Source organism: Strix uralensis, chromosome 26 (genome assembly GCF_047716275.1).
Source record: "Strix uralensis isolate ZFMK-TIS-50842 chromosome 26, bStrUra1, whole genome shotgun sequence".
In the NCBI taxonomy this organism is placed as follows: domain Eukaryota; kingdom Metazoa; phylum Chordata; class Aves; order Strigiformes; family Strigidae; genus Strix; species Strix uralensis.
In genome coordinates this window covers 8,012,810-8,038,666 of record NC_133997.1, presented here as the reverse complement: position 1 = coordinate 8,038,666, position 25,857 = coordinate 8,012,810, and the positions used below count along the sequence as shown (strand labels likewise).

Here is a 25,857-nt window from a genome sequence, read left to right as displayed (position 1 = left end):
AAATGCTACTTTTTAACTTTTCTACTCACTTTTCCATCACCCCCCGAAAGCGCTTTGGTGCCCTGATTTTTGCTAAGCCACCCCAGCCCTGCTTTTGGGTTTATTTAGAGGGATTTGGGGAGTCCCACTCTCCTCTCTCCTGGGTTTCACGCCAGGAGAAAACACCATGCCCCCCCCAAAAGGATCCCATTTAGGCTGCCAGGACAGAGCCAGATCCTGAGGTGGAGGAGCAGCAATGGCTTTATTTAACCACGATTCCTTCGAACCAACCCCCCAAACCAGCCCATGGAGGGGGGGCTGCTCCAGCCCCTGGGAAGAGGTGGAAACGGGGCTCCCCGGGGTGTGAGCAAGGGCTTGGGGACCTGCCAAGGAAACACTTGTCCTCAGCTGCCCCAGCACAAAGCCCTGCCCTCAAATCAGTTAAAAAAACCCACATTTACAGCTTTAGTCCTTTGCTTCCCTGGCCCCAGCGCATGCAAAAACCTCCCCGGCCAGATCCTGCCCTTTAAAAATCTGCCTCAACACCCCGGCGTCTTCCCCTGACGCAAATAGCGGTTAATAAATAGCACCACGAATAAGTCGGTGAATGATTTTCCAGCGGGAAGGGAGGAGCAGCCCCTAGCTGGGCGCCTGCCGTGCTACCTCTGGACCAGGGTCGGGGGTTTGCTTCGCACCCGGGGAAAAGAAATCACCTGCCACGCTCGGCCACCCACCCTTCCTGCCGCGGTTAATAGTGGAGTAAATATTAATGATGGGTTATGTTGCAACCTCTGTCCAGGAACACATTAGCCCAGTGGTGGCATTTTTGGTAAAAAGGATGGTGCTCCAGCAGAGTCACACTCACCTGGAGATTAGATACAGGGTTTTTTTCCTAGAGAAAAAAAAAAAAGCTCCTTTCTGGAGTAAAATAGAGGCTGTGGGAGCGTGGGTGAGGCAGGGAGCGGGGTGGATGTTACTAGAGAAGTCCTCAGCCAGAAGAAAGCGAAGGAGCAATAAATACCTGGCTCTGGCCTGTGACCAGAGCAGCAGGGGCTAGTGGAAGCCACAGGGCAATGGAGAGAAGGGAGTGGGAAGGAAGAGGTTAGAAACCCTCCTAACCCAGAGAGATCCTGACCCCAGGTGCCTCGTTTCTCCACATTTCACTCTGCCAATGAGACAAACAACCCTTGAAAACAGTTTATTTAGAACTGAACGCCAAAATTCAAGTATATAAACCTATAAACCAGCCCCGCTGAGTCATGGGACCAACTCCTGGTCCAGCCAAGCACAGGCACAGGAGAGGGGCAACTTAAACCTGAGCCTAAGGTGTAGGAGAGCAAAGGCGCAGCCCTGCCCTCTGCTTCCAACAGTTCCAGAAATACAGGAGGGGAACGACGTTGTCACAGGGGCCTCCCCCAGCGAGCGCAGAGAGCGGCCAAGTCTCGGAGCGGGGCCCTCGCCGAGGAGCTCGTGTCCGTGGGGGCGCAGGATGAGATGACGGACTGCAGAGCGTGGCTGTAGGCTGAGCACAAGGGGACACAGAAGCAGCGTTAAGAGATGAAAGTTTCACTTACGGCCTGAAACTGGGCTTGGCTGCAGCCTTTGACCATGAAGGAGAAAAGAGAAGAACTGGTTTTTAAGATTAATCAACATGCCTGTAGTTTTCCACATGCTTGTTTGCGTGCTCTGCATGATTACGAGCCTGGGAAAGCCAAAGGTTTTTATAAAGCCCCAATTTCTCTATTTTTTTTTTTTTCCTCCCCTAGAAGACAACTCCCAGTTGCTCAGCCAGGCATTCTCCCGAGCTGTACTCAAAACCAGAGCACTCTCCATGACCTAACAAAGACAATTCCTACCACCTTCTTGCATCCCCCCAGCAGAAGATTCAGCATGAAGGCAAAGAGGTTTTCTGTGCCCGTAACTGATTTGCAGTGTTTTCCTCAGGGTTCTCCCTCTACCAACACACGTGTGTACTACAGCAGCGTTATTTAACACGTTAGAGAGGCTGGTGCTTTGCTGAGGGTGCCACTAAGCTCCCTGAAGGGACAGAGGAAGAGGTTGGGTTAGAAAAAAGCAGCAGAGCACCTGACTTGCCCTCTCTGGACTATGTTCGTAGGAGCATCTCTGAACAGCAGCTCAGGACCATGGAAACATCCAGCCACGTTTGATTTCTCCCTGTATAATCAGGGATCCATCTAGACGCCCCCTCTCCAGAAGCAGGAGCTCTTACCTTTGTGGTTTTTGTAGAAGACACAGTTGTTGGCACAGGTATCCGGGTGGGAGTCCCAGAAATCGGACCCGCAGGAGCACAACAGGGGCAAGTCAATGTTATACAGCTTCATCTTCTCCCTCATCTGGGCCCGCAGAGCTTCGAGGTACCTGCAAGGGGTAAAATATTCACCTGTGCCAGTAACACCCGGCTCCGCGCACGGAGAGGCCATCCAGCCGTACCTCACATGCTCCTTATTTCGCTGTTTTTCCTTAATCATCTTCTCTCTCCTCTCCACCAGTTTCAGCTGGGCCAGCGTGTCACAGGCTCCCTCACGCAGGGAGGGTCCTTGCTGGGCAGCCACCTCCCGCATCCTCTGCTCCTCCGCCCGGCGCTGCTTCTCCTTCTTGCTCTTAATCCTGCAGGGACACACACGCTCAGAAGGAGCCTCCCCACCGCCACCTCCGCTCCCCTGCTTGTAAGATCAGGGCAGGTGGATGTAGATGCTGCCACTGCCTTCGCCCAAATCACTCCACCAATCGCAGACTTTTTAAGCTTTAAATACAAAGCAGTAAAAAAATGCTTTCCCAGCCTCCTTTCTTTCCCGCTACGGCAATACCAGCCCGTGAACGCTCTCCTGCCCTTGACCTCCTCCTGCCTGCTAGTTTTCTCACCGTCGTGGCCTTCTCCTGCGTCACATTCACACGTGCTCCTGTTAGGAAGTGCCGCCTGCAGTTCCCCAAAAGAGCTGCTCTTCTGCCCTTCCAAAACCAAGAGCGGTGCCTGGGCTCTTTCCTATCCATCAGAAAGGACCAACAGCTCAGCCTCCCCACTTCTGATTCCTTCCGATTGTGGGGCAGCCTGGATCCTACCCTAAGCTGTCCTTGCAGCTTCCAGGACGGGGCTGCAGGAGAGAGCTGCGTACAGCAGAGAAGCTCCAAAGATCCCACACCTACTCACCCCAAGACAGGCTTTAAGAGGCATTTTGAACCAAATCTTCCTCTATTTCCTCGATCTCCCTTGCACCCTCCAGCCCTTTGGGTGGAATCTGGGTTGTATAAGTCACACCAAACGCAAAGCACGTTCCCTTGACAAGTAGCAATTACAAAGCACAAAGACTTTAAACTGAAGCATCTGCCATTTTATTCCTGCTGATGAGTACCAAATGCAATAACATGTTACAGGCTGATCACTGCCAAAAGGCATTTATAAGGGGAAAAAAAAAAAAAAAAAAATCAAGGCTGGGTAGAAGCCAGGGGGAGAAAGCATAATCGGAGGAGACATTTCGGATGTTCCTCCATTTGGGGGGTCAAATCTTTACATGCAGAAGGAAAGTGCTGAAGTAAAACTTCTCTAGTCAAGTTATAAACTCAAAAATGTTTTTTAAATGAAGTGGTAATAGAGCCTTAACTACCCCACCATAAATCTTCTGCTATAGAAACTAAGGCCAAGGCCAACTTAAGGCTTTACACTAAGTAAATTACAAAACCAGCTCTTTTCCGCGTACACTTAGCAGCTTGCAGCTCCATCAGCGTCCCTGCAACCAGGGGAAAAAAAAAAAAATATATATATATATATATCTCACTAACTAGGAAGTCCCTGGTGTCTCGCCAGCACTTGCAGGGCAAGAAAAGGTCTCTGAAGCTCCCAAGTGCCAATTTAAAAGTCAGGAATGTGGCTGGAGGAACGTTTCTTTTGACTAAAAAGTGACTGTGAAGATCCTGCCCTGGGGTGTCTGTCCTGCTCCCACAAAGCCTGACCCCTGCAGAGCCGGCCTTAGAGACCAAGATGGTCAGAGCTACATAGTTTTATTTTAGAGCAAGCCAGAGACAAAAAAAAAAAAAAATAAAATTAAGAGTATCTTTCCTATTTTGGTGTGAAGTTGCAGAGCTCCTCCTTAACAAACCCCTTAAAAGGGAGAAGATGACTAAACCACCAAAACAAGTACCCGTACTTTTACACAGATATCGAGTTTTCAACTGCGGAACAAATGCTGGGAAATCTTTTTATTACACTATATACATTTATAGCTGTGAGGGCGAAGGGTCTGGTATTAAAAACCCCAGAGATAAGATCAATTTAACAACAGTGACGTGACCTCACCCCAAAGTTTCTAAACACAGACCGTGTAGCGCAGGGTCCTGGGATCAGTTCCCAAGAGTCGCGGTCTGGGGAGCTGCAGCTCTCCCAGTCTGATGTTTCGGCTCCCAACTCCTATCCAAGCTGCACGGGGACTCAGAAACTCAACACAGCCCAAGGGTCTCTCCTGGGGGGTTGGCTGAATGAATCCCACCCCAGGGTTAACAGATCGGGCACTAAAATAAACCCAGGAGATAAGCCAGGCTTTACAACTGGCATTCATATTGCAGAGCTTCTTTCAACGTACTCCCAGGTTTCTAAAAAATTGATAAAGTGGCCTTTTTTAATCCATCAGGGCAGCTTGCAGCCAAGGAGGCAGAATGCTACCCATCGTGTGGATTTTTTTTTTTTTCCCCACATCAAGCTGCACAATCTTCTCAAAGCCTCTGCATTTAGGCTGCAGAAACACTTTCCAAAATACCCGTTGCCTCGCTCACACCAGCCAAGCACACGAGACCCCAGGGGTGGCCCTGCCTGCGAAGGAGGTGGCGATACCGAGAGGCTGGCTCTCATCTGCGCGTACTCACTGGGCCATTTGCTTCTGCCTCTCCTTCTGCCTCTGCTGCTCCCTCACTTGCTCGCGCTCGATATTCATGAAGAGGCGCCTGTATCTCAGGTACTCGTTCTGACGCTGCGGGAGAGAAGAGGCACCTCTGAGAAGGACGTCTGGGGGCAGGCTGGGATTGATAGCGAGTGAAAGGGGGGTGCAGAGAGGGGGGAGGAGTCTCTTGAGCCAAGGAACCAGCGCCAGGCCAAGAGGGAATGGCCTCAAGCTGCGCCAGGGCAGGGTCAGACTGGCTCTTAGGAAGGATTTCTTTGCAGAAGGGGTTGTTGGGCGTTGGAATGGGCTGCCCAGGGCAGGGGGGGAGTCCCCATCCCTGGAGGGGTTGAAGAGTCGGGTTGAGCCAGCGCTGAGGGATCTGGTGGAGTTGGGAACGGTCAGGGGGAGGTTCATGGTTGGACTGGAGGAGCTTCAAGGGCTTTTCCAACCGAGATGATTCTGTGGTATCAGCGCTCAGCGTGATTTCTGGAGTGCAGGTCTATCAGGATAGAAACCTCTCTCCTTCCCCAAGAGACCCTCAGACGCCTCCTTGTGCACATGCCCCAGGACTGAGAAGCTGGAGAGACCATGGTCAGCTCGGAGAGGGCAACCGAGGCACCTCAGCTTTGTACCAGCACCCCTCGACCGAACCCTCCTGCGGATGGAAGCTCTGTCATCTGACAAACTCCTAAACTCTCACTTTCCTGGGGGTAAGAGAGCTGGTTCCCACTTCACCAGAGGACTACGAGCTACAGGCCAAGAATTTCGGTTCACCTGGGGACCGGTGGTCATCTGCAGTTCACTGAAAACATGTATCTCCAAAAAAAAAAAAAAAAAAAGAGTGTACAACACCAAGCTGGACCCACTACACGCAGAACCACAGAGGTGGCAAACTCATTGCTGAGAGAAATTTAAGAGCCCTGCAGGGAACAACTCCAACACAGATACTACACACGAGGAGGTTTAGTGTCTGGGCTAACTCCACCGATGCCGCAATGGTAGGGAAACCTCCTGGCTAAAGCTCACACCAAAAGCCCTCCCGCCCCCACGGGAATCAGGCAGCACACAGTTAGTTTGAGCTCCACGATGCCAGAAAGTTTAAGGCGTGGATTTTTCCTCATCGACGCCAAGAGTTATGGGCTGAGTTTGTCCATCTCGCCCAGCGGAAAACGCCCCGCGCAGCTGGAGATAAAGGAGCAGGAGAGATCGCCAGGCTGAAAGAGGAGAAAGCTGGATGGAAAAAACCCATGCGGAAGAGAGTGCTGCAAAACCAGTTATCTCGGGATGGATCAGAGCCAAGGAGATAAAAAGCAAAGGGGCAGAGGGAACCGCTGGGGGAAGGAGCTGCCTGACAGGCCCCAGCTGCTGTCACGCCGTCTAGAAACCACAACCGGATTTTGAATCAGCTTGTTGGAAAAATGCACATAAAAAACAACAAAAAAAAGCAGCAATTTGTTCAAAGTCCTTTCGAGTTTTACTGCAAAAAAGCCGACAAAAGAAGAGGGAAGTACTCCACATCAGAAGCAGGAAAATAAAAGTCACTTCCTTTAGACATTCAAGAGAAACATCATCTCTTTGCATGAGCTAAACTGTCCTGGATGCAGGCTGGTAAATAAAATTTATGACAATTTAAATAAAATTCTCATAAAAATCAGACATTCAGCATCAGACCCGCAGTCTGTGCTTGAAAGCCACCGTCCCGCTGCCTGGTAGTTGCTGATACGGTAGAAACCTTTATAATTCCCCGCCTTACACCCAACACAAGATACAAGTGGATTTTGTTCCTTTTTTTTTTTTCCCCAAAAGCATTTTTGGCAGCTCCCGTCTCTCTCCGTGCAACTACAGAAAGCGACACCTTTGTTCTACCAAGGCAAAACGAACGCTCCAACCCTTCAGGGTTATTCAGATCCCCCGTTTGCGCTTACGGTCACGACAAGACCTTAAAACAAGAACCCGATGGGTTTGCCCAAGACCTGAGACACAACCAGCGCCGACAAACTTACAACCCTAGTCGATGCTTCATAATTAAAGCTGCTCCTGAGGCTTCTTATCTGAGCTAGCAGCATCCCCTACGCTCAACCCCTTTCAGTCCTGAAATGGAGATGAAACAATGAGGACTTGGCTCCAGCGGACAAACCTGCTTCTTGGTTTCCTCACGGTCTACACCAGCCCAGAGGATGAGGGGAGCTTGGTCATCGGCGTGCAGCCTCTGCGGGGGCTCGGGCAAGCTCGAGTCCTTCACTGATCTGTCACAGAACTGGAAGATAACAGCAGAAAGCAGCATCAGCATCTTCACGGTCAAGTTTCTCATCTTCCCTCAGCAAAATACTCCTCGCTGGAGGATCCCTACAGTCCTCAGCAGGGTAACCCACTTCTTTTTTTAGGCTATAGGTTGGCTATAGACAGGAGAGACACATGGGACATCTCCGTGCAGGAGCACCAAAGCTTTGTCAAAACAATTCTAAAGCTATCCTTGGAGGAGGTTTCTGGTTTAGCTTAAATGTGGATTCACACCTCCCCTCCCCAAACTTTCATTACAAACTTCACAAAGTGCAAGAAAAATAACAGCAATACAAATAATAATAAAAATAACAAGAGTCAGGGGAATTCAACAGCCAACGCCTCCCAAGACCTCAGCCTAAACCTCCGCCTTCTTCCCTCTGTGCAATATTTAAGCCAGTATTTCTGCTCCCAGCTGGACTAATCACCAGCACATGCTGCTATAGCCATCAAGTATTGGCTAACTACTCCAGGTAATCAGGGCAAAACATTTCCACACCTCAGACACTTAACGAAAGCCTGAAAACAAAAGAGGCATCAATAAATACATCAGCTCGGTCCTCACAAGCAGATTCACAGAACCTCTAAGGGAGGGGTTTCACCAGCCCAAGGCACAGGAATTGTCACCCTCAGCCCTGATGTAAAGGTTTTTTGGTTTTTTTTCTTTTCTAGTTGGTTTCTGGCTGATTTGATGCACCACCCGCAGCTCTTCCACCCCGCTGCTGCCTCCAAGTGGGGCTCTGGACCGGAGGCAGTTGCAGGTCCCGCCGGCTGCGGCGGAGCTCAGTTGAGCATACGATGCAATTGCACACAGTTTCAGATTTCTGCTGAGCGCCAGCCAACTGGCATCACAAGGCAGGCACAAATAAAACCCCTTTTGAAGCCACAGCTGCAAGATGAAAGCAGCGAAACAGAAGCCGCCAATCTCACTTCGTTTTGACACTCTTGAGCCTGTTTTGATGACAGTAGGCTTAAGAGTTAACCAGGCCTGAGGGAGCAACTGCTCTCCTGCAACAGCAGCCTCTGCTGAAATAAACCCAAATCCCAACGATTCGAACCTCTCACAGAATCATTCTGGTTGGAAAAGCCCCTCGGGATCATCGAGTCCAACCCTCAGCCCGACTCTACAAAGTTCTCCCCTACCCCACATCCCCCCACAGCTCATCCAAACGGCCCTTAAACACACCCAGGGATGGGGACTCCACCCCCTCCCTGGGCAGCCTATTCCACTCTCTGACCACTCTTTCTCGGAAACGTTTTTCCCTCATGTCCAGTCTGACCCTCCCCTGTTGCAGTTTAAAGCCATCTCTCAAGACCAACTGGCCCAGCCCCGTAGGAGTCTTACTTTTTCAAATTCAATTTTGATGTAGAAGTCATCATCTTGCTCAGCCTGCTGCGGGGTTGTCCCCTGGTCTTGCAGTTCAGCTGGAAGATCGTGATGCCCTGCCAGAAGGATTTCCTCACTCTCATCTCCTGCGGGCACCGTGGCTGTCTTGCAAGACTCTGGTTTCTGGAGGAGAAGGGAACAGACCAGCGTAAACATGGAATTCAAATGTGGCTGCTTCAGTGCCGAGGCAAATTCAACATCCTCGTGCACAGGTTCAGAAGTAGCTTTAACCCGAGCTCTGTAGAGTCAGTCAAGACCTGGCGAGCAGCAACACCACACGTTCAAGCATCACTGCAAGGCACGAGAGCCAGAAAAAAGATAATCTGAATTTAGCTGGGTAATTCGTGACTACGTTCTCACCAACTACAGAAACAGAGGGACAGATGTGTGTGGGGCGAAGGAAAGGCAAGGAAAAGACCTCTCCAGGCGCTGTTTCACGACTGCAAGGAGTTGGGGGGATCTCTGGAGTGACACTCTAGTACGTAGCATACTCCTTCAGATGGTAAGTGGGCAGGCTCCCCGGTGGCAATTAACAATATTTTGAGAGGCAGCAGATTGTTTCCTACAAACTAAAAAATTAAAATGCCAGAAGCAAGCTTGGAGCCAGGATATTTTTTTTTTTTTTTTTTTTTTTCTTTTCCCCTGCCTTGATGTCCCTTCAGCATGCTAGGAAGGGAAGAGCAGGGCTGCTGAGAGTGGGAGAGGATGGATCAACAGGAAGAGAGCAGGTCACGCCAGGGATCCCTGGAGGTGGCTCTGCTGCCATACAGGAAGGACAGAGACAGCCCGGAGTTATTTGATAGGCGTAGGAATTACTCTATGGACCCTGTTACGGCAGAAACACAACACAGAAGAGCTGCTTTGGTGAGGACGAGGGAAGAAAGGAATGGTGAGGCCACACCTCGATGAGTGGGTTCAGTTTTGGACAAAACCTCACTCCAAAAAGGCCCTTGAATGACTCGAGCGTGTCCAGAGAAGGGCAACGGAGCTGGTGCAGGGTCTGGAGCACAGGTCTGATGGGGAGCGGCTGAGGGAACTGGGGGGGTTTAGTCTGGAGAAGAGGAGGCTGAGGGGAGACCTCATGGCCCTCTACAACTCCCTGAAAGGAGGGTGCAGAGAGGGGGGAGGAGTCTCTTGAGCCAAGGAACCAGCGCCAGGCCAAGAGGGAATGGCCTCAAGCTGCGCCAGGGCAGGGTCAGACTGGCTCTTAGGAAGGATTTCTTTGCAGAAGGGGTTGTTGGGTGTTGGAATGGGCTGCCCAGGGCAGGGGGGGAGTCCCCATCCCTGGAGGGGTTGAAGAGTCGGGTTGAGCCAGCGCTGAGGGATCTGGTGGAGTTGGGAACGGTCAGGGGGAGGTTCATGGTTGGACTGGAGGAGCTTCAAGGGGGCTTTTCCAACCCAGATGATTCTGTGGTTATTGCCGTTCTATCAGAAAGTAGAAGGAAATGAAACTGTGGAAAAAAATCCACTAACTTTGGGGAATGATCAGTTGGTGAAAAGATTTTGGGTGCTGTCATGCTGGGAACCTACAGCAGTCTACCATACCCTAAGGGCAAAGCGGCTGAAGACTTGGTGAGCAGGATCATCTGAAACACCGGACAGGTCATTTCCACCCGATTACCATCTAGGTATCTGCTTGGGAAAGCAGGGAAGAAACTCTCTGGATGTTTTTGACCCGAAAAGAAACGTCTGGAAGAGAGGAAGAGCAATGATTTTGGGAACGTGGATTACTGATCACACGGAATGCAACTCTTTAGAGGGAAGAAGGAAAAAGAAAAAAAAGAAAAATGCAGAAAAGAGGACTGAAGGAGAAGCAACAGTTCCTTTGAACTGAGAAAATGCAAACTAGCTGGCTAGAGTGGAAAGACAAGCAGCACAGTGGGAGACAACCCTGGCTAAATCCCAAGGTCTTCGTGCGCCCGCGATCCATGCCAGCACGGAGGAAGGGGAGCACGGGTCAGATTACTGAAGGAATCACACAGGAGACAACACAAGCACGTGGGGACAAAAAAAACAAAACAAGTGCCAGAAAGGTCAAAGCTCTAAGTAAGATAAGAGAGAACAAGGTAACAAGTCAGGCTTTGAGACTAAAGACTCACTGCTCCAGAAGGACAGCTACCAGGGGACACCGAGAACAACAGCGTTTGATGCTTCTGGGCATCAGTGTTCAGCCAAAGACTTGCTCTGAGCCAACAGGAGGAGCCAGAAAAATCTGGGATTATTATTGGGAAGAGTCAGATTATTCCCAGGAGCTGAGGTTTTTAAGCAGGACCTGCCCTGGGTTACTGGCAGACAAGCTGCTAACAGCCCACTCCTCCCACACCCCCAAACCTGTGGAGGTCCCCATTATCAGAAAGGTGTCTATCTTCAAATAAAGGAGGGGAAAAGGAAATACTAATGAGAAGATTTTAGCCTCAAGAGTTTAACTGCCTGACTTCTAGAAAAACAAGAGGAAATTACCTCGCAAACTGCCTGTAAACTGCTAGAAAACAAGATAAGCAGCAACCAGCATAAATTCATCAAGAGCAAGTCGTGTCTAGCTGGTTTGAATTTCTCCTACAATAGAAGAAAGAGGCCTCGGGCAAAGAGCAGCAGAAGACATCTCGATTTTAGCTCAGCTTCTGACATGGCCTAATTCAACACTTGTGAAAAGAAAAATCGGTTAGATGAAACTATTATACTGGAAGTGTAACACTGATTAAAATCACTACCCAGATTCAGTCTCAGGAGTTCACTGCACAAAAATAGAGTAAGAACTAGGTGGGCTCTGCTTGCTAATTTCATTATTGGCCTGGATGGTGGAAGAAAGAAGAACCTTGATTATATTTACCGACCCCACCGAGCCACTTGAAGTTGCAGAAGTATTTGAGAACAGGCTAAAAATGCCTGGGTTCAAGCCAAAGAAATCAGCTGGAATAGTCAGCGCAAGGAAATTCGACCAGGACAAAAGCAAAGGGCAACGCAGTGCACTACAGCAGCAATTACCAAGGCAGCCTTTTGCATCTGAAAAGAAGGGAACAAGCTGCTGTCCTGCCTGTGACCACGGCAAACCCTCACACAGGGGGAAAGATTCAGATTAATATTAGAGCTTTTTTTCCTCTACTATCTTGGAGTAATAAAACAGAGTAATGGAATAAATCAATAGATCCCCCCCCGGAATAAACTGCCACGGGGAGCTGTTAAATCCTCCGTGCCAGAGGTATGAAGGGAGCGTAGATTAAGTGTAGCTACTCAGGTTCAGGTGGGAGGATGGCCCCGATCCCTCCCAGCCTTGTTTCTCCCTGCCGTGGATGAGTCGCCACGGAACTCCCACACATTCTTCTCGCTGTGTTCTGCAACCCTCTGGCTTGCAGGGGCAGAGGCTTTATTATTCACGCGAGGCTTCAGTGCTGCTAATAGCGAAGTAATGAATCACTCCATCTCCCTGAGCCGTCTGAACGCACCGAGGACTTAAGCAGAAGGTATGTTTAGTGTTGGAATCCGGTAACGACGCTTTCGAGCCCATAATTACACCGTTTCTGTAACTCTTGTTGGCAAAGCTGACTTCCTTGAACAGAAATCCAACAGTACACCGTGGAGGAGGAGCAGGACCAGCCCTTATATAAAAGGTATTTTCTAGATAACAGCCAGCCAAGATCTACTTCACCTTTGATGAACCCGAGAAAGAAATGGGAATGAAGAATTGCAAGACGGGCAGGAAACTAGCTCAGGAGGAGGCACGAAGACAAAATACCAGGTTGGGTCGCTGCTGGTGTTCTCCAGGATGGTCAAAGTCTGTCAGTTTAAGAAAGGTCTTGGCATAGAAAGCAGGATAATAGCTGTGACATAAAGCTGCTCTTGAGAACCGAAGTGACAAAAGCAGGATGAAATTCAGCAGAACAAAAGGCGAGGCACTCGGCACTGACCTCCTTACGTGGCTCCTATGCACTGCTTCAAGGAAGGCAGATGCGTGCCAACAATTCTCTACCAGAAGCCAGCCCTGCGTAAGGAAAACCCTCCAGATCTTCGCTGCCCACACAAAACAAGGGATTGATGCAAGGGAAATGGCTGTTGAGGTCTGCTGAAGAAATAAAGGCACCTAAGGGGAGGGCTGATCATCACATTCCTCCCGGATACCCAGATCACAATCTCAGCCTTTAAAAGAACCTTTTTTGAATTCCTGTTTCCTAGTTTATCTCTTGTTAGTCCCTGCAAACAGAGGGGTTTTCACTCACTTTATCCTGTCGCCTTTCAGAGAAGGCAGCAAGAACAGAGGGATGGAGCCCTCAGGCCAACGAAATCCACGGGGTAATCATCAGGTGGGGCACAAAAGCCCAGTTTGTTTCACTTCTGCTGGAGACACTCACTGAACCACGCTTTGGAATTGCTAATTTAGAGCCAGACCTTCAACTGTTTGCAAGGTAATTCCTCCTACCCTGCCCCAGGCACCCCTTGCTCACCTCTCGGCTCCAGATTCCGCCGGGGAGTTCGGGGGCTCCTTGGAGCACGGTTTTGCAGGACGCCAGCCTGCGCCGAACTTGCTTCAGGGTTTTGCTAAGCTGCCGTTTAAGAGGGAAGGTAAAGACAAGACAGAAGAAGTGGTCACTGGCGGCTTTCCGTGAGGGCTACGCCAAGAACTTCAGCTGCAGCAGGGTCTCCTACTGCACCCTGCTCCAGCCAAGGTGCTTGATCAAGGGAGAGTAACTCAATACACAACTGGGTAACCTACAACCCCAGGTGTCTGTTTCAGAGCTGCCCAGTGCACTGAAATCCTGATCCAGGCACGATTAAAGGGCTTGGTGACAGTTCATCCGCTCCCAAAACACTTTGCTGAGATGCCACAAGTCCCAGGTCCCTGATTGTCCTGCCCAGAAGCGATTCCCCACCCCAAGGGAAGCAGAATAACTCCAGCTCCTCAGCGAACACACGTGCTTTCTATGGCGCACAAACATCACTATTAAAAAAAAAAAAAAAAGCTTAAAACAGTCCCCTAAGGGTGGTTTTTCCAAGATTTCCCGCTCCCACACTCCAGGTCTGCAGGAGACAAGCTGCAATGAGGTGGCACCACCTAGTGCCACCTCTCTGCTACGACAGGGCTGCGCAGCAACAAGTCCCTGAACGCGGCGGGGGGGGGGTGAAAATTCACTGTATCTACAAGCAAGCAGGGCAAGTTCAACCCCAGCGCCCTCCAGGAAGACATCTACTATCCTATTTGATGCTCTGATGAGCGCTGGGGAGGAGTACAATATTCAGTAAACCGGCGTGAAAATGTAAGCTGGATTGAAAAAAAAAAAATATTAAGGGATGCGTTGTAAAAGAAAAAAAAATATCGCCTGCCCTGCATCTCAAGCCGCGAGCATCCAGCAGGCCGAAGCAGGGATGAGAACTGCAGGAGGGGAAGTGCTCACCTCGGCAGCTTGCTGCTGGAACGGCTCGTCTCCCATCCCCGGCTGCGGTGGCGGGACCACGCGAGCGCCAGGACTGCAGATTCTGGGTGTGGGGGGGCTCCGGAACAGGCACGTGCTCTTCCTGGGGGCGAAGCGCAGCACGGAGCCCGCGTACTGCGCGGCCACGCTGCTCTCCCTCTCCGCCTGCCGGGACACAGACCCCAGAGCTCAAAAGCCACCTGTAAATCTCTAACCATCGTCCAGCAGGACATCCCCCGCGCTGCGCGGGAGGCGCTGCCTCGATTTGGTGGCGTTTCTTGGGATGGACAATTTTGTTTTCCACGCGGAGGGGGGCACAAAGAGCCCCCAGGCTCTCAGGGGCATCCACGGACATTCAGCTTGGAGCGGCGCTGGCAGAGTTACGTGAGGACAGCCCCACTCCAGCATGCCTCCCGAGCCCTGGAAACGGCCCAAACACCCCAGGGGTGGCCAAACCCATTGACATTTCAGTGCATTCCCTTCTTGCTTCACAGTCAGTTTCTGGCAAGTCTCCCTGGCAGTTGTTTAAAAGCAGAAAGGATTCAATATATTCACAGAATAACCTAAAACAAGCCCCCAGGGCTGGGAATGTGGAGACAGGGTGAAAGTGTGGCTGGTGAACTATTTGACCACCCTGGAAAAGGGATGGCAGAAATAAGCTGCTTTGCTGCAGATGCAACCAGGAGACACCTGCATCATTCACAACTCTGGCCTGGCTATTTTTTTTTTTTGACTTAACAGAATTTTAACAATTCTGCACAGAGCACCAGGACTCTGTTCTGCTGCTGCCCAAGAGAGCCAGTGACCTTTCCACAGGGACACAAAGGGCTTAAAGCACCAGAGCGAGCCAAGGGGTCACGCTGACCTCACCTGAGGGGACACCGTTCGCAGCCACAGGGCCTGCCGTGACCACGAGCTTCCTGGCTTTTTCTTATCAACATCTTAACTTGAGGTCTAGTGGGTTGGGTTTGTTGTGTTTTTGGGTTTTTTTTAACTCATTTACATGCTTTCAGAGAGGTCTCTCCCACAAGACTGCTGGTGAGGCAGGGACAGGGATCTGCTTACCGCTTCGCAGGACTGCTGCAGCTGCTGCTTTCTTCGCATCCTGACCTGCTGGTTCACCCGCTGCCTCACCTCTCCCTGGAAGCGTCTCAGGCTGGCTGCCTTCTCCCGTTGCTGCTCCTTCAGCTCCTCCTCCACCTGAAACGCTGAAGCCTGCAAGAGGTGAAAGCAGATTTCAATGATTTTTTTTTTTTGCTACATCGCAGCATTACAGCAGCTTGCATTCCATCCTGCCTTCCCACACCTGCATCTGCAAGCCAGGCAAACAGCACCCAGAGCAAACTTAATGTTTTGTTTCTAAATCTGTGCCATAACAGCTTGGACAATGTCTACTGAATTATTATGAGCTTGGATTGACTCTAGCTGGCCAGATACGGAGCGCGCGCACCCTCTCCTCGAACTCTCTGCAACGCACATAGAAATGAAAAAAAAAAAAAAAAAAGGCAGCAGCTTCATACAGCAACTCCCAGCTCCTGCTCCCATGAAAGGATGCTCAAGTATTCAAAGCCTGGATCCGAAAGGAACAGGCTGGCCTCTGATCCCATTAACACTCTGCAAGAGCAAGGCTGGAGGCGTATCAGGGAAGCAGTTTGCAGAGCACAGCACAGGCAGGGCTACAGCTCCGAGAAGGTTTTTACCATCTGAAGTAAAAAGATTAAAAGCAATGACCTAAAAAAGAAACACCTTTTTTTTTTTTTTAAGGTTCTCGCTTGAAGTCACGCCAAGCAATTCTGCTGATACTACCACGGTTTAAAGAAAATTGGTATCACCCTCCTGGCTGTCACACAGCCTAGAGCAAGAAAAATCAGTCTGAAGGGATGGAGGAAAGGGGCGAGTCTGAAAATCAACTCAGCAAACACCGGGTCGGATGCTCCCTACACCCCGCTGACCGCCAGGAACGTTCCCAGCAGCAAAGCAAGGTCAGCACAACCAAACCAAACACGAAGACGGGGAGAAATCTGCTCTGTTAACGATGAAACCCAGCCAGAGCTACAGAAAACAGCGCCGCCGCCAGCTCGCTACGCTCCCCCTTGGCAACCTCATTAGCAATTCTGATGCAGCAGGCATTCATATATATTTTTTAATATGATCCGCTAGCGTAAAAAAGTTTATTAAATAAGCTCTGATAACCCTGTGCACTTTTATCCACACCTGAAGGCACCTAAAAGCTCCTGTGCCGGGAGGAGGACTGGGAGTGCCCAGGGCCCCCCCGAAGCAGTCAGAAGAGTTCAGCTCGCCCAGAAGTTTCATGGTGCCAAGGTGGAAGTTATGTGGAATATGGAGATGATTCATTTCCATATATTATCTCAACCTTTCAGGATTTAAATTACAATATGGAAATAAATCATCTCAGAAGGGCAGAAGCTTCTGTAACGTTTAGATGTTAATTACAGGGGACTGAACTCATCATCCTATATTTAATGCACTTTTAGTCCTCTTATAATAACCCTCAAAGCAGAAATCCCTGAGATAAGCATCGATAAAGATTTTCTTAAGTGTTTCTAATGGGGTACAGCAGAGATTGGCTCCAGACCCTGAAACATTCAACTATTTTTTTAAAAAATAAGCAACATGGAATAAAATCTTGGCTGACCCACATCCTTTACGGATGAACGGGAAGGCGAAGATATGGGGGGGACCAGTCAGCTGAGTACAGCACGGGCACCTCAATGCAAAGCTACAGGGTGGGGCTCCAAACCCAGCGCTCATAAACCAAGGAGCAGCCAGGAATGGTGAGAAAAGAACCTCACACGGTGGGGCACGAACCTGGTAAGTTTTAGCTGCGCTACCTAAACTGGAAGGCAGCTTCTAGAAAAGAACGTGCTGAAAATCTAAAGGCCCAGTCAAAACTAAAAGCACCCAGTACAAATAATTAAGCAATCAACGGCAGCTGATTAGAGCCCTGGCTGGATTCCTCACCTGACCCGTGTTTAAAACTGATGCATTTCTCCTAAAAAAACACAGCTTATTTGAGGGAAATCAACTCCAGGCTTGTATAAACAGGCCACCAAGCCCCATGGTCACCACAGTGGCTTTTGACCCTACTAAAAATCATTAAAATAAATTTATTTTTAGGAGCAGCCCTCCCGGCTGCCTTCAAACAGAGATAAAGCTCATTTCCAGCCCCAGCCGCCCCCGCAGGGTTTACTGGCACAACCAGAGGGGTTGGGGACACCCCTGACGAGACCCACCAGCCCAGAGCAGCACTCACAAAGGCCAGGCTCTCCTGCGGCTGGTCCGGGCCACTCTCCACCCAGACACCCACAGGGGCCACACTCTGGCTCCTCTGGGCCAGCACCTGCCAGCTCTGCCGCGGGGGTCTCGCTCGACGGCCCCCCGGGTGCTCCCCGGCCCCCCGGGGCTGTTCCTTGGTGGGTGGCAGCATCCGGGCACCACAGTGGGTTTGGCCCTGGGGAAGGGGCAGAGGGGTGAGCATGTCCCCCAGGTACCCCAACCTGCACCCACAGCCCCCCCACCCCCCCAAACCCCCATCTCCTGCACCCACAGGTACCCCAACCTGCACCCACAGCCCCCCCACCCCCCCCAAACCCCCATCTCCTGCACCCGCAGGTACCCCAACCAGCATCTACAGCACCCCCCACCACCCAAACCCCCATCTCCTGCAGCCCCAGGTACCCCAACCTACACTCACAGCACCGCCTCCCCGCCCAACCCCCATTTCCTGCCCCCCCCAGGTACCCCAACCTGCAGCCACAGCCCCCCCCCTCCCCCCCAAACCTCCATCTCCTGCACCCCGCACCCCACTGCTCCCCCCACACCGCTGTACCCCCCCCCCAGTTACCCAACGCCAGGGCTCCCCACAGCAGCCCTGCAGCCCCTCCACAGTGACTGGGGACCCCCAACCCCTCGCTGAGGGCCCCTATACCCCCAGCCCCCCAATCCCCTCACCCATCGCACCCCCCCCCCCCCCCCCCCCCCCCCCGCAGCTTCACCTCCCCATAACCCCCCTCCCCTCCCTTCAGCCCCCGGACACCCCCAGCCCTTGAATCCCCTCCCCGCACCCCTTCTCTGACCCCCCCACACCGCCCCGGCCCCCCAGGCCCCACCGGCCCCCCCAGGCCGCACCAACCGCCACTTCCGCCTCAACCGACGCTTTGAATCCCGGCGCCACTTCCGCCCGCCTGGCCCCGCCCACGAGCCCGCCCATAGGCGCAGCCCCTTTGGCCCCGCCCACAGCCCCACCCGTAGGCACAGCCCCTCTGGCCCCGCCCTCATCCCCGCCCACAGGCGCAGCCCCTCTGGCTCCGCCCACCGCCCCAGCCCCTCTGGCCCCGCCCCCACAGGCTCCTGGGCCCATGGGTTCGCGTCCCGCCGCGGGTGTCCAAGGTGGGGATGTGTGTGTGTGTGTGTGTGGTGACTGTTCTGTGCCCCCCCCGCGGGACATCCCCGAAACAACCCCCTGAGAATCCCTAAAATACCCCCCCAGAGCATCCCCCTGACAGTCCCCCCCAAATATCCCCACAGTGTCCCCCAGAGCATCCCCGAACCCTCCCAAAGCACCTTCTTATCACATCTCCCCACAACGTCCCCCCCAGAAGCCCCCCAGAGCATCTCCCTATAATGTCCTCCCAAAAAGTCCCCCCCAAAACACCTTCCCGTAGCATCCCCCTATAACCCCCCCCCCCCCAAAATCTCTCCCAAAGCATCTCCATCCTGCTGGGGCCAGATGCTCGAGGCCTCGACCCCTTTTTGGGGCCGGGGAGCCTCCTCGGGGGGTGGCTCACTGGGGTGATGAGCTTGGCAGGTCTCAGAGAGGGGGCGGGAAGTGGCTCCGGGCATCCTGCCCTGCATCCCGGCTGCCCTATTCAGCGATGCCCAGGAACCGGCTCTAATTGACACCAGGGCTGGAACGAAGCCTGGATGTGACCGCGGCTTCGTTTTAAAGCCTGGCAAGAGGAAAAAAATGAGGGCGAGGGGCTTCATGGGGGCGGGGGCAGCTTGGCAAAATGCTCCCCCCTGCAAAAAAAAACAACTTGATGGGATACGCGAAGCCCTAAATCCCAATGGATTGTCCGCGGAGGGGATGGCAAACCTTAGCCAGGCTCACCGGGGGGATGCTCCCGACCTCGAGCATCTCCCCACGATGGGGAACACATGAAAATGGGGGGGGGTGACGGGGGGAAAACTGCAAATCTGTGTGTTTTTTCCCCCAAATAAATGTCAGCTCGAGGCCGCTGGGGAGGCGAAAGCTGTCAGGACACAGGGCTCTATTGAGAAAGGAAAGAACAAAAAAAAAAAAAAAAGGGAAAAAAAATAAATTAGCCGGGCGGAACGCCAAGCTGGGAGCGCCGAGGGACGTGCCCGGAGTGGGGAAGCGGAGCAATTCGGGGGGCGAGCCTGCCCGAAATGTGGGGAGCGCCGGCTGCCCCGTGGGGCCACCCTGCTCCCCCCTGCTTGCTGCCGGTGACCTGGCTCCTGGCGCTGCACGCAGGTAGGGTTTTTTCCCCATTTTTCCATGGTTTTTCCCATTTTTCCATCGTTTTGGGGGGTATCCAGATGGAGGATGGCGGGGGGGGGGTGACGAGGGTGGCGGTACCTGAGGAAGGGGGGGTTTGGGGGGGGGTTGCTGCGACATCGAGCACCCCCTCCACTTGGGAGAGGGAAAAAGGGGGGAAACCTGGGAAAAACACTTTTCCAGAGCCAAGCGGGACCTGCTGGTGGGGTGGATCCGACACCGCTCGCCCCCCCGAAGCTTCTCCCCTGCTTTTCATCTTCCCCCAAACCCCTTTTTTGATCATTTTTCAGCACCCCCAAATCTATTTTCTTACCCATCCTTCAGCATTCCCCAAAAGCTCGTTTTTCACCCTGTTTCTAGGTTTGCTCCCGTTCACCCCATCGCACCGCAACTCCGGTTGCATCCATCATTTATTCCCTAAATACCCACATTTTGGGGTTCAGTGAGTCCCAAACCACCCCATCCCAGGTCAGGCAATGCCAAAAATCACCTGTAACAATTTTGCACCATTTTACCAAAGTTTGGACCCAAAACCAGCCCCAGGGAGGGCCCATTTCCCTCCGGATGAGCTGAGGATGCAAAGCCAGTTGGTTTTGCATGCTGCTGGCTTTAATTTGCACCCCAAAAAAGCGCCTGGCTTGCAGCCAGGGCACCCCAAAAATGCCGCTGTGCTTTTTCCAAGGAAATAGGGATTTATTCCATCAAATAGTAGGAAAATTAGGATTTTTGGTGGGGTTTTTTCAGCAAAAGCCACCCAGAAAGTGTGGGAGACCCCCATCCCTAAGCCAGAGATGCTGTAGGAAATAGGAATATTGCCTGATTTATGAATTAACTCCCAAATTTATTACCCAGAGCAGAGAAAAAAAATAGCAACTGGGTGAAAAAAGGAACGAAATGGTTAAAGAGCAGCGATTTGGGGGTGCACTGGGTGCGAGGATGCGTTAGAAGCTGCATCCCCATCCCGTGCCTGGGTTTCACCTACGGGGGCCCCCTAAATTTTTCGGATCGGGGCATGTTTTCGGGGCCGAGCTCTGCGCTGCTGGGAAGGACGGACGGACGGACGCTGCATACCAATAGGTCCCATGACTTTTCGGGCTTGTTTAAAGCCTTTCTTGCTCCTGCTTCGCCCTCCCCAGCTGGTTTTCCCACTCTCCCCCCCTCTTCAATATGAGGTTTGTTCACCGTCAGGTGACGGCATCTGCATGGGTGTTCACGGAGGGGACCCCTGGGCTGGCAAGAGGGGGGATGAGGTTACAGTGTTTCGGGGACAAACCTGTTTTGGGGACTCCACCCCCAAAAAATATTTTTTTCTACTTTTTCCCTGCCCTTTTTGGCTTAAAACCAGCGATGAGGAGCAATGCACGTGCGCTGTCCCCCATAATGCAGTTTTGCATCTGCGGGGGGGTTTTGGCTGGAGCGGAGCATCCGAAGGGGATGGGCTTGGGAAGCAAAAATCCCCCCCACCCCCTGCAGTTTTGGGGGTGATACACACATCTTTGCGAAGCATCGCACTGGGAGGGCTCCTGCCCCCATGCAATTTTTGGGGGTGATGCCTGCATCTTCGCAAAGGGTGAATTAACCTGGATGCAGGAGAGCTCCCGCGCCCCCCCCCCCCCCCTCCATGCACATTTTGGGGGGCAATGCATGCATTTTGACAGAGCATTGCATCAACCCAGCAACAGGAGGTCTCCCACCACCCATGCACCTTTTGGGGGCGATTCATGCGTCTTTGCAAAGGGTTGCATTGACCCACACCCCACGCCTGATGCATTTTTGGGGGTGATGCATGCATTTTGGAAAGGGTTGCATCACCCTGGGTGCAGGAGCGCTCCCACCCCCGATGCAATTTGGGGGGGGGATGCGTGAACCTTTGCAAACAGCCCTCTTGCAGAGTGCTTGGCCATCCCAGTGTTGGGGATGCATTTTGGGGGTGCTCAACACAGCTTTGGGAAGGGGTTCCCCATTTTTCTCCGGGCTTGGAGGACCAGGCAGCCTGCCCGGACTTGGCGCCCCAATGTCTCTCCCAAGGTCTGCTGGCGGGGGTGAACATCACCAGCCCCACGCCGCTGGTCCGCGGCACGGCGGGCAAAGCGGCGCTGCTGTCGGTGCGCTACGCCAGCGCCAGCGCCGACAAGCCGGTGGTCAAGTGGCAGCTGAAGCGTGACAAACCCGTCACCGTCGTCCAGTCCATTGGCACCGAGATCATCGGCAACCTACGGCCCGATTACCGCGACCGCATCCGGGTGCTGGAGAACGGCTCGTTGCTCATCAGCCCCTTGCAGTTGACCGATGAAGGCGCTTACGAGGTGGAGGTGTCCATCACCGATGACACTTTCACCGGCGAGAAGACCATCAACCTCACCGTGGACAGTAAGCACTAGAAGGATGTCCAGTGGAGGTTGGGTTCTCCATGGGATGTCTTCCCCGACCACTTTTTGGGAGGGCTTTCTCCAACTGGGAGGCTTTTCTGGGGGTTTGTCCACCCCATGCAGCTAAGCTACATCCCTGGTGGGGTTTTGATGTCACCCCTCCCATCCCCTGGGCCCATCCATCCCCTGAGACACGGCGTCACTGTGGTTCCCCTGCTTGCCCACAGTCCCCGTCTCAAAGCCACAAGTGCTGGTGGCCTCCTCGACGGTGCTGGAGCTCAGCGAGTTCTTCACTCTCAACTGCTCACACGAGAACGGCACCAAGCCCACCTACACCTGGCTGAAGGATGGGCGGGCCGCTCAGCAACGACTCCCGCCTGCTCCTGTCCCCTGACCAGAAGATACTCACCATCACCCGCGTCCTCATGGCTGACGATGACGTCTACAGCTGCCTGGTGGAGAACCCCATCAGCCACGGCCGCAGCGTCCCCGTGAAGCTCACTGTCTACCGTAAGCCACCCGTTCTACCCCTGCACCTGCAGGGCTGGCCATCCCTTGCAGATGCTCCCAGCTAAAATCTGGTGTGGGGGGGTATCCCCCCTCATTCCTCTCCCCCAGGCCGGAGCTCCCTCTACATCATCCTCTCCACGGGCGGCATCTTCCTCCTTGTCACCCTGGTGACTGTTTGCGCCTGCTGGAAACCCTCCAAAAAGTACGGCTGGGGGTAACATGGAAGCCAAAGGGGGTTCTCTTATCCTGGCCCATCTTGTCCCATCCTGTCCCATTCCATCTCATCTCTTCCCATCTTATCTTGTCCTGTCCCATCCCATCACACCTCATCCTGTCCCATCCCATCCTGTCTTGACCTATCCCATCTTATCTTGTTCCATCTTGCCTCATCCTATTTAGTCTTCTCTTCTCTTCTCTTCTCTCTTCTCTTCTCTTCTCTTCTCTTCTCTTCTCTTCTCTTCTCTTCTCTTCTCTTCTCTTCTCTTCTCTTCTCTTCTCTTCTCTTCTCTTCTCTTCTCTTCTCTTCTCTTCTCTTCTCTTCTCTTCTCTTCTCTTCTCTTCTCTTCTCTCTCTCTTCTCTTCTCTTCTCTTCTCTTCTCTTCTCTTCTCTTCTCTTCTCTTCTCTTCTCTTCTCTTCTCTTCTCTTCTCTTCTCTTCTCTCTCTTCTCTTCTCTCTCTCTCTTCTCTTCTCTTCTCTTCTCTTCTCTTCTCTTCTCTTCTCTTCTCTTCTCTTCCCTTCCTTCCCCTTCCCTTCCCTTCCCTTCCCTTCCCTTCCCTTCCCTTCCCTTCCCTTCCCTTCCCTTCCCTTCCCTTCCCTTCCCGCCTTGATCCATCTCTCCTGTCCCATCCCTTTCTATCCCATCCCATCTCATCTCCTTCCATCCCATCTTGTCCCATTCCATCCCATCCTATTCCACCCCATCTCATCCCATCCCATCTTGTCCCATCTCGTCCCACACAGTCCCATCCCATCCCACTGTCTCCCACCTCTCCCTCACCGCAGCACGGTGCCGGCGCTGCCCCATCCCCTGTCCCTTCCCCAGGGAGAAGCGTCAAGCAGAGACACAACCGGCCTCCGAATACGCCGAGCAGGACGAGGAGCGCCTGAAGCACGAGGGTGAGTGCTGCCCCGGCGTGGTGGTGGCGGTGGGTTGGGGCACGCCAATGCCACCGGCACGGTAAGCAACGCCTTGCCTCCACGCAGCTGAGGGCATCCCGCGGAGCAGTGAGCACGAGCGCAAGAACCCGGTGGCCTTGTACATCCTCAAGGACAAGGTAAGCAGCTGGCAGGGCGCCGGCTTGGCGTGGCAGCACCGGGTCTCGCGTGCGTTGCACGCTCATCCACCCTTGCTTTTGGCAGGACTCACCAGAGGCGGAGGAGGATTCGCCACCCGAACCCCGCGGCACGGTTGAAACCGGGTTACACGAGCTCGCCGGTACCGGCAGCCGGTCGCTCGCCAGGACCGGTGGGGCGTTCGACTCGTCGTTACCATCGCTCGCCAGCTCGCTCGCCCGCCTCGACGCGGACGCACAGGTCGCCGCCAGGATCGCCGGCACGTTCCCGCGGCGCCCCCACGGCTGCTGCGGACTGCTGGCGTCCACGTCATCCGGGAGCAGGAGGAGGCCAACGCCGTGGAGATCAGCGCCTGAGCAGGGGGGACATGTGCGCGCTTCGGCGGTGGCGAGCGAGCGGGGACACCAGCATGGCCCCACTCCTGCCACCAGGCATCATTCAGCTCGGCGTAAAGTCACTAATTTGCTATTGATCCCACCCGGAGCTCCCCTCTTCCGTCCCCTGTCTTCCTGGGGCGTCGCTTTAAAGGCTTTCTTGCCGGGATGAGCGTGTGGGGAGCGCGCAGAAAGCACGGGCATGTGCTGGGAGCATATGGGAGAGAGCGTGCACACAGCATGCGGAGAGAGCATGTGAGGGGGCGCGTACAGAGCATGCAGAGAGAACACGCATGCAGCGCGCAGAGAGGGCACGCACGGAGCGTGCAGAGAGAACGTGCGGGTGCTGCGCAGCGAGAGCGCTTGCAGAGCATGCAAGAGGGCATGCACACAGCGTGCAGAGCAAGCATGCGCGGAGAACACAAGAAAGCATGCGCAGAGCGTGCAGATAGAGCGTGCAGAGGAAACATGCAGAGAGAGAGTGTGCATGGAGCGTACAAGAGGACGTGTATGGAACATGCAGAGAGATTGTGAGCAGACGGTGCAGAGTTAGCATGCAGGGAGCTTGCAGAGAGTGTGCACAAAATGTGTGGAGAGAGCATGCATGGAGCGTGCAGACAGATCATGCACCGAGCACGCAAGAGGACATGCAGAGGGCATGTGGATAGAGCACGCCTGGAGCATGCAGAGAGCCTGCACAAAGGGTGCAAGAGGGCACGCACAAGGGTGTACAGAGAGAACACACGTGGAGCATGCACAGAGAGCTTGCACAGAGCTTGCAGCTAAGACTGCATGGGTTGCATGGAGAGCCTGCACATAGAGAATGTGGAGGAAGCGTACATGGAGCGTGCAGAGAGCATGCATGGAGCCTGCAGAAGGTGTGCATGGAACATGCAGATACGACTGCGCCGGCATTTGCACGTGCATGTGCCAGCATTGGGACTACCCTCCAAGTGTGCACGGAGCGTGCAGAGAGCCTGTGCAGAGTGCACACCGAGCATGTGGAGAGAGCATGTGGACAGAGCGTGCATGCAGAGCACACCGGGAGAGCATGCAAGGAGTGTGAGAAAAGAGCACACGTGAAGCTTGCAAGAGAGCATGCAGAGAGTGTGCGAAGCGAGCAGGCATGCAGCGTTTGCACAGGGCACGCACGGAGCACGCAGCAAGCGCACGAAGAGCTTCCAGAGAGAGCAGACGTGTGGTGCTTGCAGAGGGCACGCACAGAGCATGTGGAAGGAGGGCGCGTGCAGCGCGCGGGAAGAGCACGCATGAAGCGTGCAACGAAGAACGCGCTCAGAGCATGCGCAAGCTCGTGGGGAGCACACGTGGAGCACGCCAAGCGAGTGCCCGCCCGCGAGCGCCGTGCCCACCCGCCGCAGCACCCAGCCCCATGCACGCAGGCGTGCAGCGGGGGCCGTGTTCACGTCCGAGCTCACCCAAGCGCGCACGCGTACAGGTGGCCTAAACGGGGGGCTCCCTCCTCCCCGCAGCTCCCCAGCCCGAGCGCTGCCCTTCTGCCACGCCTGGATTTTCTGTGAAAATCCCCCATTTTTGGGGCGCGCACCGTCGCCTCTCCCCCAGGCCTTCCCAGGACATAGATTTAGGATGAAAACTGGAGAGCGGCCAGCCAAGCGAGCAGGGCCCCGGGGCACCCGGGGTGGGTGCTGGGGCACCCCAGGGTGCTCAGGGTGCGCTACTAACCAATAAACTAAACATACTACCCGGCCGGCAGCGGCACCCTTGGGTGACTTTGTGGGACAGGGTGTCCCCCCCCGGGGTGGAGGGGGGACACGTGAGAGGTGGGTGACACCAGATGAGCTCAACAAACCTG

General features: G+C 53.5%; 2 protein-coding genes across 2 annotated transcripts; one reads left to right on the top strand and one right to left on the bottom strand.

Annotated features, from left to right (window-relative positions):
• Window positions 1-1,161: 1,161 nt before the first annotated feature.
• Window positions 1,162-18,321, bottom strand: CCDC15 (coiled-coil domain containing 15). The gene is made up of 11 exons (XM_074851042.1): window positions 18,094-18,321; window positions 17,215-17,412; window positions 15,006-15,155; window positions 13,923-14,105; window positions 12,975-13,073; window positions 8,494-8,658; window positions 7,006-7,125; window positions 4,855-4,958; window positions 2,431-2,607; window positions 2,210-2,358; window positions 1,162-1,501 (listed from the first exon to the last, which is right to left on the bottom strand). The coding sequence occupies exons 1-11, from the start codon at window positions 18,319-18,321 to the stop codon at window positions 1,380-1,382; spliced, it is 1,695 nt and encodes a 564-aa protein (XP_074707143.1). The 3' UTR covers window positions 1,162-1,379.
• Window positions 18,322-18,928: 607 nt separating this feature from the next.
• HEPACAM (hepatic and glial cell adhesion molecule) lies at window positions 18,929-24,129 on the top strand. The gene is given in 10 exon segments (XM_074850994.1): window positions 18,929-19,455; window positions 21,508-21,849; window positions 22,076-22,203; window positions 22,205-22,358; window positions 22,467-22,560; window positions 23,402-23,475; window positions 23,563-23,633; window positions 23,719-23,771; window positions 23,773-23,929; window positions 23,931-24,129. Coding segments are annotated over 10 exon segments (1,236 nt in total). The 5' UTR covers window positions 18,929-19,370; the 3' UTR covers window positions 24,009-24,129.
• The last annotated feature ends 1,728 nt before the right edge of the window (window positions 24,130-25,857 follow it).